The 12,028-nt window shown below is 50.5% G+C and overlaps 1 protein-coding gene across 4 annotated transcripts in view; it reads right to left on the reverse strand.

Moving 5' to 3' along the window:
• The window catches only part of WHRN (whirlin), an 88,577-nt gene that overhangs the window by 61,297 nt on the left and 15,252 nt on the right, over positions 1–12,028 (reverse strand). For all 4 annotated transcript variants that reach the window (XM_033858454.2, XM_073806469.1, XM_033858453.2 and 1 more), the window contains exon 2: positions 2,760–2,978. In XM_033858454.2, coding sequence (XP_033714345.1) covers positions 2,760–2,978 — 219 coding nt within the window. The remainder of the gene's footprint in view (positions 1–2,759; positions 2,979–12,028) is intronic.

Below are 12,028 nucleotides of genomic sequence, written 5' to 3' on the forward strand. Positions count from 1 at the left end.
TGCACCCTATTCGCCTCTGACGATGTGATGGTGACTTGAGAGCAGACAGGCTTGATTCCCAGAGGCGCTACCTGTGTCCTTCCCTTCTGTTCCTTCCTTCAGCCTCATGGGGTGGTTCTCACACTTCAGTGTGGAGAAGGGCATTCCTAGCAAGGGCTGCAAAACCAGAACCAGCTTCAGTGGACAGCTTAGGAGGTTTTCAAGGGTAATTTTGCTACATGTGATTTTTACATCACTATTGCCCTGAGAACTCATTTCCCTAGAAGGTGTGTTCCCACTGGGGTTGAGGTTAGGATTTTTGAAGTTTGGCACGGGAAGTCTGGGAGTCTGGTCGTGGCTATCTGGAATATTAGCTGAGACCAGGCTGCCGGAGAGAAGAGAATCAGGCCAGGGGGCCAGAAGTGAGGGCTCCAGAGACATTTCCCCCATGCCCTTCCTCAACAGGAAAACGGGGGCTCCATGTTGTGTCAGCAAAAGGAGGAACGGGGTCGGGGCGTGTAGAAGCTTCAGCCTGGAACTATAAAATCTGTGGAGGCTTCTCTGGTGTGGTTCAGGGTATTTCCTGCCTCCTGAGGTATCTGGGTCCTCCCTGGAGCATGATTCCCTTAGCCTTTGCCCTCTACATTCCTATATACGTTACTCTAAGACTCCCCGAGGGCACCTTACACCCTCCCAATCCTCCCACCCACTCAATTCCAGTAGCAGGGTCCTTCTCTCTAAGACTTGAAGATGCCATGCTCATTCCCACCTCAGGGCCTTTGCACATGCTGTCCTTGCTGCCCGGCATTTTCAGTGCTCAGAACGGTACGTGACGGCTCCATCTTCCTCTCTCAGTCTCTGCTCAGAAGTCGTCTCCTCAGAGAGGTTTTCCCCGCCCACCTCATCTGAAGCAGAGCCTCCCTCCGCGTCACTCTCTAACCCACTTCCTGATTTCATTTCCTTCCATCAATCTTCACCACCTTAATTACCTTGCTTATTTATGCTCATTTCTGAATTTTTGTCTCATGCCTCCTATGACTTCCAAACTCACTGGAAGCTTCCCCAGAGCAAGGCTTCATGCCTCTTGCCCATTTCTCCATTCCCACCTCCCATAACAGCGTCGGGCATAGGTGCTCACTAAGTGTGGGCTGACTCGCTCAATGCGTCCTGGTTGCCGCAGTGCCCCCTGAATGTCGGATTTTGCATCTGTAAAATGTGCATAAGGACACCTACCCCATGGGGAAGCCACGAGGATTCAGTGAGATGCTGTAAGCACAGAGCCAGCACATGGTGAGCTCTTACTATTCTAAGTCCATGCCCTATACAGGGAAGAGCTTGAGAAAAAGATAAAGTTCACTACCCACCCTGGAAGGCTGGCCTTGAAAATGACTCAATGCCACAGGCTGTGCCGCTTTCTCAAGATGGCCAGGCGGGGAGGGGGATACGAGCCCACCTCTGCAACCCTGGCCACCTTGAAGAAGCCCAGGCAGGCTCTGACAGTGCGTACGAACTGGCTACCCCACTGCCTCTTGCCTGGCACAGAAGCCCCCGCCATCTCTGCCGCTTCCTGCATATCGACATTTGAGCAAAGAACACAAAACACATTAAATAAATGTTATGGTCTTATGGACAGGAAAAGAGAGCTGAGAAAGAGTCCCCAGAGGGAAGGCGGTTGGCTCAGAGCCCCAAGCTGTGGCAAGGTCTTAAAACACCAGAGACCAAAGTCATGGTCATGCTTTGACCATGGTCATGGTCACACCAAAGTCACGCTTACAGGAATGACTTTCTTGGTCCCAGGAGCAACCATAGGGCGCAATGCAAACAGCACCCGGAGTGAACCTTAAATATCAGGGGGCCCATCTCTCAGTCCTTTCTAAAGAAACAGTCATGGTCTCGGGGAGGAAGGCTCTGTAGGGGGCATCTATTGACGCCCCTGGCCGTCTTCTTCAGGTTACAACACCCCATGGTGCTTTGGGCTACAACCCCTCCTCCACCGGCCACAGTCTTGGTGTTTCTGTCAATCAAAGGGCACCTCCCCGCCAGCCAATCAGGTGCTCCCTCCCTGGAATATGAATCTTGAGGGGAAGGATGCAGAGAACAGAAACCATGGGGATCCCTTTCTTCCTGGAGACTGCACCCTGAGTCCCTCAGCTTCAGTTCTGGGGCTGCCCACAGCCTTCCAGTAAATTCTGACTTTGTGGAAGGTGACCAGGACCGGTTTCTGGTTTCTCTTCCTTACAACCTGAGGAGGCGCCCTGTGGAGCTTGGAGTCCTGGCAGCTGCGTGTGGCCATGGCCTGGGTCTGGACCACTGAGAAGTTTTAAATCATCTCTAGTGTAAATCATCCGAGCTTTCTCTCTTCCTCTTTCCACTCTAGGGGCTACAGGGGGACTAGGCTTCAACCAGAAGGGGGCGGTATCCCAGAGGATGGCGGACGGAGAGCAGAGCTGCCCCATCAGCCTAGATGGTCCCCTTTACTCTGCTATGTGAGGGGCAGATAATCCAGCTTCTTTAAACCACGGTGTTTGGGCTCTCGTTGCAGCAGCTGAGTGTGAATTACAATAAGTGGTGCATAGGTTAAAACGAAAAGAAGACCCTTCAGTTGGGACTTGAGGGAGAGACGAAGGCCAGAGCCCCTACAGCCCAACCCCCTTCTTCCAGCCTCTAAGAAACTTCCCTGTTCTGGGCTTGGCAAGGAGAATGTGGTCTTGATAGCCAGGACCCCATTCCCAGCCCTCCACCTCCAGGAGGCCCGGCAAGGCCAAGGCCCAGAGGCTCACCTTTTTCTCGTCCCCGCCTTGCAGGAGGTGTAGGGTGCTCCTCCGGTCACCCTCGTGCTGCCGTAGGGTGCTGCCCTGGGGTTGGGGCAGGCCCGAGGGCGGAGAGATGCTGCGGCCTTGGGGGTCTACCCAGGTGTAGATATGGTTGGTGACGTAGCCGCCAGGGATGCGCCCCGTTGAGTACACCGACAGCACCAGCTTCTTGGAGCCCTTGAGAGCCTAGAGAGAGAGAGAGAGAGAGAGAGAGAGAGACACAAGTTAGCAGGAAAGGGGACGGTGAGGGATTATCCAGAACTTGCTTCCTCTCAGGCCCCCGTACATGGAGTAGGCGACCAGCTCGTAAATGTCTTCCCTTTACTAGCCCTCAATTTTGTCCTATGGAAATGAGAACACCTGTCTCACCCCACTCCGGCCCCCATCTTGAAGTAGTCCAAACACATGGAATAGGACCTCTCAGCATACCTGTGCAGAACGGAGTTAACAGAGCAGACCTACAACTGCATCCTTACGAGGGCCTGCTGGGCGGGCCTCTGGGAACTTGCATTCTGAGCATCCCCACCATTCCCTAACTAATAAGGCAGCTTGCCGTGCCTGGATTATTTGTGCAAACCCCGTGGGGGTCTGGGATGTGGGTACAGACGGAGATGCCCACCTCTGGTGCTGAGTCTCTAGTGAGCATCCCTGGTACACAACGTTTCACACGTGTTGTTAGAACTCAGGGCTGGAGGGATCAAGCCCATCCTGTGTGACCGCACAGAGAGGACTCAGACGCTTCTGCCTGGCTTCCCGCAGACTTTGCCTCGCCTGCTGCTCCTGTGCTCACTGGGCTGTGTATCCTTTTGCTGTAACAAATCTTAGCCACAAGCTCAATCATATGCTGAACCCGTGAGCCCTTATGGGAACTGGGGGTGGCCTTGGTGACCCCGATAAATTACTAGACAAGAGAGTCAAGAGATAAAAATACTGATACTAATGGTAGCTTAACAATGATAAAGGGCCTGCATGTATGAGACCCTCGGCTCTGTACCTGCTTTATCTCCTGAAATCCTCATGGAATCCAATTTAGTGAGAGAGGGATTCCATGATTTAGTGGAAGGAAACAAGGGAAATAACCTGCCCGCACAGCCAGTAGGGGGTTCCTTTCGTACGGCAACTAATTTTGAGTGTGCATACCGCCTTGACTCAACACTTTCTAGTGTGAGCACAGGGAGAGGTGAACCCAAACTCTGAGCCCTGGGAGCGGCCATGCTGCTTTCCCATGATGCACCTGTACTGACATGAAGCCCTTTATTCAGGGAGACGGTCACTTAGCACTGGGATTAACAGCAAACAAACCCCTAAACCTGGGACTCCTGAGCCAATGACAGATAGCACCTGCACGTGGGAAAATTCACGCTGCCGTTAAAATCGCATTTTACAATCATTACAAAGTATTTGTAAGGCCACGGATGTGTGATACATTTTAATGTTAAGTGCGGTCAGAAGGATATAAATCCTGTCTTACAGTGTGGTCTCAGTTATGTTAACAGAAAAATTACACAGGAAAAAAAAATGAAACTGAGGAGTAACGTGCCAAGATGCCAGCAGTGTTTCTCTCAGGGTGGCAGAATTCTGGGTGATTATTATTTTGTCCTTCCTGTTTCTCAATATTTTCCAAATGTTCCGGAATGAAGGTATATTGCGTTCAATGCTAGGAAACAGCAACATACATAAAAGGGTGGGGAGGCACTTAGCTCTCTGAATCCGTGGAGCACTGCGTTCTACTGAACCCCCAGTTCTCTTGGCAGACAAAAGGGGTCAAGGGTGGGGCTTTCAAAGACAGTGGGGAGCCCTGGCTGGGCGGGGCTGCCAGACAAGGACACTGGGCCACAGGACTGGACACTCTGACATCTGAACCTCTTCCAGAGGAGGACAGGCAAGCTGGAGGGATAACGGGTGGAGGGATAACGAGAGGATGGCAGCTCTCCAAAATCCTGCTTGCGAAATAGATTTCTTTTTTTTTTTTTTTGCGGTACGCAGGCCTCTCACTGTTGTGGCCTCTCCCGTTGCAGAGCACAGGTTCCGGACGCGCAGGCTCAGCAGCCATGGCTCACGGGCCCAACCGCTCCGCGGCATGTGGGATCTTCCCGGACCGGGGCACGAACCCGTGTCCCCTGCATCGGCAGGCGGACTCTCAACCACTGCGCCACCAGGGAAGCCCTGTGAAATAGATTTCTGAGAAGATGAGCAGAGAAAGATTGTATTCTTTTCACATTCCTTGGGACTTCCCTGACAGAACAGTTGGGAAAATAAAGCCTCTGTGAAGTTTGAGGTGCAGGATGGAGGAAGCCGTAGACCAAGTGGGCTTCTGCCAGAACCCAGGGCATGAACACCACCCGCAGAAGCCACTGCAGCCTCTGAGCGGTCTTCCGGACCCTCTGCCCTGCCCCCTGCTCCCGCCTCCGTGAAGGCACTGCTGCAGCTCTGACACTGCTCCAACGGGCCTGCCTCTTCTTTGCTCCCTTCCCTGGACAGATGGTGAGTCTGAGCCCCATCACTCATCAACAAGGGCTGACCCATCCTACTGTGCGCTGGGCCTGGAGAGAGCAAAGTGGGCGTATCCTCACGGCACCTACAGCCTGGAGAGAGACAAGGCTCCGTCAGGCGCACAGTAGGTCCTCAGAAAAGCCTGGTTGCCCTGACTGGGTGAGGAAGCACATATATGGCCTCCAAAGGAACCATAGCACAGGCATCATCCCGCAGCCACCTTCCTCATCTGATCCAGAAGGCTGCGCTGGAATTAGGAACGGGGAAGGCAAGTGGAAAGAATGGACGTTGTGCATTTGGGCAGAACTGGATTTAAGTCGCTTCTGCCACTTGTAGGTCAGGAGCCCTGGGGCCGGCTGCTTCCTCTCTGAAAGCAGCACATGTGGGATGCAGACAATACCCACCTCTCAGGATTGCGTGGGTTAAAGGAAACAGTGTGCTTGAGGGCCGGGCCTCTGCACACAGTGGGGGACCAGCAGGCAGCAGAGCCCACTCGCCTCTCCTCCCAGGAGTGCCCGCATTGAGAAGGGAAACCAGGTGTAGATAAGCATTGTCCAAGGAGTTAAAAAAAAAAAAGAAAAGAAAGGAAGTGTCTGAGAGAATGAAAACCAACGCACAGTGCATGATTTGTATTCTGTATGGCTGGCAGGAGTGGCATTCTCTCGGTCAGTTCTATAAATAGGCAAGCAGCAACCTTGAGAACCGAGAGGATGTTAATGACATTGATGAGAACACCACGGAGAGCTGGCGCCGGAGAGGGCCTGGGAGGTCACTGAGTCTCCCAAGTGCTGCCCGTCCCCAGTGTGGTACAGAAGGGGACACTGGCAACCCGAGATGGGAAGGGACTGAGAGGGTACAGCCCAGACACAGGAGGCCAGCCCTGGACAAGCCTCTTCGCCTCTGCACCTCAGTTTCCCCATCACAAGCCTGTGGGACCAGGAAATCTGACGGCCACTCAAGCCTAGCCCATTCTGGAACCTCTGACATTGGCTCTTTGGGGGGTAAATAGAGGCTTTCCTTGGGTCTCGGAGAGCACGAGTATCATCATCCATCTTTATCTCCCTGGCAAAACTGAAGGAAAAATGAGATTCCTGAGACAGCACTTTCCACATCCAAGCAGGCTCTGGGAATATGGTCTTGGCGCCGTGGCCATTAGAACCCAGAGGGAAGGCCTCCAGCCACTGCGCTTTGACTAAACCTTGTGTGTCACACAGGGAAGGCGAGGAGGGGATGGTCTAGGAATTCAGTTTCTACTTTCTCATTGCCTTCTGGTCTCCTTTTTTTACAAACAATCGCTTGCTTATTTTAAAAGGGGTCACTGAACGGAGGGGTTAATTCCTAAGAAGAGCTGGCTGGTGCTTTCTTGCCCTGACAACCCTTCCGCCTGCCTTCCACACTTACTCACCATTGCTACCTTGATCCCCGAGGCTCAGGCCATCTGGAGGATAGCGTGGTTAGGTGCCCAGGCCATTCATTTCACAGAACTGGTGGCTTCTCTCACTGGTGAGCCTCAGGAGCAAGCAGCCCTACGCAGTAGGGCAAAGTAGAAGGAACTCTGGCTGTGAAACCGAGACCCAGGCATGTCCCTGTTGTGCCCCTGTCCTGCTGGGTGGTCGGGGGCTACGTCCTCCTCTTGCTGGGCCTCGGTTTTGCCAACTGGCAATGAACAGGCTGGAATCTCTGATTGCTAAGGTCCTGCCCCAAGTTAAACATCAATGTCCTCTGGTTCATTGCTGTATTTAGAAGAAAAGAAGTTGCTATCAGGTCCCTGAACCAGATCTTGAACCTGGAGGCTCTGAGGTTCCATATCAATTGGGAGGGACCAAAAGGGTTTAAGAAAACACCAGGAGAGCAGACGGAGCACCTCGGGTGTTGCAGGATGCACCCCCAACTCGGCACTATCATGGGCAGCAGAGGGACCTTCAAAGGGACCTGAGGACTGGGTGGGGACACACTCCAGTGGGACTACAACTGTGTTTCCCTGCTCCTTTTTTTTTTTTTTTTTTTTTGGTACACGGGCCTCTCACTGTTGTGACCTCTTCCGTTGCGGAGCAACAGGCTCCGGACGCACAGGCTCAGCGGCCATGGTTCACGGGCCCAGCCGCTCCGCGGCATGTGGGATCTTCCCGGACCGGGGCACGAGCCCGTGTCCCCTGCATCGGCAGGCGGACTCTCAACCGCTGCACAATCAGGGAAGCCTGCTCTTTGTAGGCAGCTGCTCATGTGTGGTAAATCACATCCAAAAGCTACCTTAAAGCAGCCTGCGTGCTCTGCCTGTGACTGTGGGTGACTGTCAACCACAGCCCTCTCCTGCTGCAGCAACCTGCAGAATCAGCCGGTCTCCTGAATCAACTGCTTATAAGCTGTGCCACCTCACACAAGTTACCAAACCTCTCTGTTCATCTGTTTCCCTTCTGTAAAATGAAGATCCCTTTTCTACTCTCCCTTTAGGTAGAGGAACTCTATCAGCACAGTGCCTGATACTTAAGAATCCAATGAGCTAAGGCTAAAAAAATCCCATGAGATCTAGGGAAAGTCCACGGCAAGCAAGAGCCCGTCACCAGAGTCCTCTGCTCCCCTGCGTGTTATCACACGTACTGATGAAACTTGACCGAGGGGCTTAACCAGCATTCCACCAGGTCAGATCACGGAAATCTCGATCTGACCCGGCAGATGGCATGGCTAAGATACGACCCATCACCAGATGACTACTCAGACTGCATGCTATGATTGTAGAACTGTAAACTATATGTGTATGTCTTCAAACTTAATAACTTGCTACTTGGATTAATGCTCTCAGGAGGCAAATCTGCCTCACTCAGCTCTTCAGAGCTGACTCTGACACCCCAAAATCACAGTCCAGGCGATAGAATTCTCTGCTCAGCAGAGGACTGAGAAATAGACTGGAGACAGCTACAATGTGAAGGGACTGGGGGGCAGGGTGTTAGTACGGCAGATGCACACATGCTCCTGTGTTCGAAAACATGCACCAAAGTGCAAGCACAAGGTCACAAGACCATTAGACTATTGTCTGGAGGGGCAGGTACAAAAGAAGTGTTTCAGAAAAGTCTCGAGTAAGGACATATAATGGTGAGTCATCCAGCTTATTTCAGGGCAAGGTTTTCTCTTCTGGGGAACAGATCACTCAAACTCAGGAAGGGGAGCTGGTCTAAGACCCAGGTTAGTGATGGGGAAGAGAGGGAAGGATGTGCTACCCTGCTCTTCCTGACCCCACCTTGCCTAGTTGGGCTTTGGGTTCAGACTCACTGGGCACCAATCCTGGCTCTGAGGTTGACCTGCTGTGTGGCACAGAGCAAATAACCTAACCTCTCTGTGCCTGTTTCTGCATTTAAAATGCAACTGTTGTAAGGATTATTAAGATAATGTAAACTACCTATATAGTACATAGCACAGAGTAGGCACTAAATGCACATGAATTCCCTTCCTAAGTCTGCCAGCTTCTTCTCCCAAACAAAAGCCCTAGAAATTCTCTAAACCTCCCATCTACAGGAATACAAATACATGAGCAACTCTAGCCCCTCCCTCCCAACTTTCCTCCTCTTCAGAAACGTCCTTCTTTCCTTTAATCCACACTTTCTCATATCAGCCCCGCCTTTGACACTCAGCCCCTTTCCCACCACCTCCAGGAAGCCTTCCTAGATAGTGAGTGACTCCCCTTCTCAGAGAGCACCCAGCGCACTTGTATGTTTTTGTTGCCATCTATACTATAGCCTCTGCATCACCTTCATACATTCTGTCTCTTAGACTACAAGACAAGTTCCTTAAGGCACAATGCATGTTCTGTTTTCTTTATACCCTCCCCCTGTTCCTTCTTCACTTACTTTCCCATTCATTCATTTCATTCATTTGCTCATTCATTCAAGATATTCACTGGGCTTTCGAGATGCCAGGCAGCCGCCAGGAATTTGTTCAAATGAGGCCACAGGAAGAGCAGTCCACTAGCCTGGGGCTCAGGCAGCCCTGGGTCACCATTCCATGCTTCTGCACACTCACGTGAGCATACACACCTCAGACACACGTGGAATTCGGAGACAGAAGCAGAAGAGGGAATGGTTAAGAGCCGCAGCTCTGAAGCAGGGCTGCAAGGATTCCCATCCTGGCTCTGCTACCCGCCGATGGCAACCCCAGGCAAGTTACTTAGCCAGTCTGTACCCCAGTTTCCCAGGCATAAGACAGGATAATAGTAGTATTATCTTACAGGGCAGTGGTGAGGATTAAATTAGTTAATATACATAAAGTGTTTAGTGCCTGGAAGATAGGTAAGAGGTACAGAAGGGTTAGGTGTTATTATTATAGAGAACCCAGAGTAGAAGTCTCAATTCACCATCCATGGTAATCACACACAGCTACATTCTGGTGTCTGTCCTTCCCGACTTCTTGTGTGCATTTTACAAACACGTGGATGTTCACACACAAAACTATCGTCTGAGGTTTACACAGGTTGACTCATACTTAAGATTTCATTGATATCTTTTTTTTTCAGCTAAAAAATATATTTTGAAGCTCTTTCCTCAAAAGATCACCTCTTCCAACACTACATGGCATTTCCTGGCAGAGATGCACAACCACTGAATTCCCACTCCCCTACTGCTGGACATTTATGTTGCTTCTCACTTTTGCCAGCACGAGCAATCTGCGATAACATACTTTTACGTGCATCTTGGTGCACACGTGCATCTAATTCTCTACACCAGAGAAAAGTGGAATCCCAGAGGCAGTGGGCTGTCTTTTTTCATATGCAACCCTGTCCCTCTCTGTGTAGTTCCTATAACTACCTGCAGGGGGCAGCACTGTGAAACCTGGACCTATAGGAGGCCTGAATGCCCCCCATCTATGGGCGCTGTGGACGGGACTGGGTGAGGGCTGTGCAGCGATCTTTTCCCGAAGCAGAGCTCACTGTGGTGCAGGGATCCATCCTCTTTCATGCCTTCTTCCACAGGCTGCAGAAATCTCCCCGTTTAGGCAAATCTTGGCTCTATCTTCCAATCCCTTCTGGGGACCAAAGTATTATAACGCATCAAAATAAAAAGGTGGCTGAGGGGGAGGACCCCTCGAGAATTTTTCAGTAAAAGGTATACTCACTAGAAAACCATTCCCAGACATAGTTCCACGTCTTCCTAGCAATGAGAGTTCAGGCGAGTTCCTTAAGCCCTCCAAGCCTCAGCTTTCTCACCTGTTAAATGGGGCTACTAATGCCTACCCTTATGGAGCTGTGTGGACAAAACGAGGACAGACAATAATGTACACAAAGCATCTTGCACTGGGCACGGCATATAGCAGGTGCCCAGCAAATGGTGGTTAATATTATTGACAACAGCAAAATTAGTGCAATGACCACGCGTTTTATTCTTCCCACCGCACATATGAAGAAAGAACATCTGGGTGCTGACGTGTCTTATGTAAGGTCACAGAGAGGATAAGAGGCTGGGCTTGGACTTGAATCTTGGCTTCTCCAAACTCATGCATCTCTTACCAGTAGTTCAAGAAGGTTCAAATAACACAAGGGCAATCCCACGTCTTGGCCTCCCAAGATGGACAAGGAGAGGATCTGAAAAGGGAGCGTGGACTTACAGGCTGTAAATAAATGAGAGGCCTTGTACTCTTGAACCCTGAGCTGGTCCCAGGTGCAGCCATAGGCACTGGGAAGACCCTCCCCATTAGCCCCACTTTAAGGGAGGACAGAAATTGGTGTGTGGACTCTCTGCCCCTGTGGCGTATTTGAATGTCAAGAGAAAGTAAAGCCCTAATGAACACTCTGTCTTCAGAGCTCCTTCCTCCGCACCACATTTTTGTCTGTGTTAATTATTACCTCTTACAGGGACCCCTAACTGCATCAGCTTTCCAGCCTCCTCTCTCAGCCTTCAAAATTAGTCTCTGCAGGGTGTCCAGACACCCTTTTAAAATGCGAGTGGACTATTCTCTGCCCTGCTCCAAACTCTCCCAGTGCCTCTCAGGCCTGCAGAGCTGACCCTGCTGCGCGGCCAGCCTTATCTCCTGCCCTGCCACCTAGCCTTCCTTATAGTATCAAGTGCTCCAAGATATTTGCATGTGCTGCTCCCTGTTCCTGAAAGTACATATCTCAGCATACTCACTTATATAAGTGATTATTTTATCCTCATCTTTCTCAATAGACAGAGAAGACAGGAAATTCTTCTGGTTTGGTCACAGATGTATCAATAAATATGAAAGATAGGAGATTGTGGGTGATTCCACATAAAATGAGAGACAATGAAAAATGCAATTGAAATTGCCTTCCTCCTGAAATTGACCTCCTTCCTCTTGAAATTGACTGCCAATGAGGAATTTTACCTTTCCTGAAGTACCAATGAGTTCTCTATAGAATCTAAAAAAAAGTATTAATTTCTCTTTTTACCTTGGCTGCTAGGAAGCTCAAAATTCCATTTGAATATGAAATATTCCTATAAAGGCACCACCTCACACATGCCTGTGTGTGTGAACACGTGTGAGTGCACGCGCACGCGCGCACACACACACACACACGCACACACACTACACTTTTCAACATGGTTTCTGATTCTTCTTTCACGTGCCTCTTTCACAATATGCTTTTTAGGTAAAGTCACTCAGTTATTTTTGAAGTAGGAAGTAATATTAATTACAAATATATTAACAAATAAGTACATGGGACATGTAGAGTTTAAAGAGGGTGTTAAATCACACCAGTCACATAGAAGGTGCTCAGTAAAACAACTGTCAAGTGG

The sequence above is a fragment of the Tursiops truncatus genome, chromosome 6 (genome assembly GCF_011762595.2).
Source record: "Tursiops truncatus isolate mTurTru1 chromosome 6, mTurTru1.mat.Y, whole genome shotgun sequence".
NCBI lineage: Eukaryota > Metazoa > Chordata > Mammalia > Artiodactyla > Delphinidae > Tursiops > Tursiops truncatus.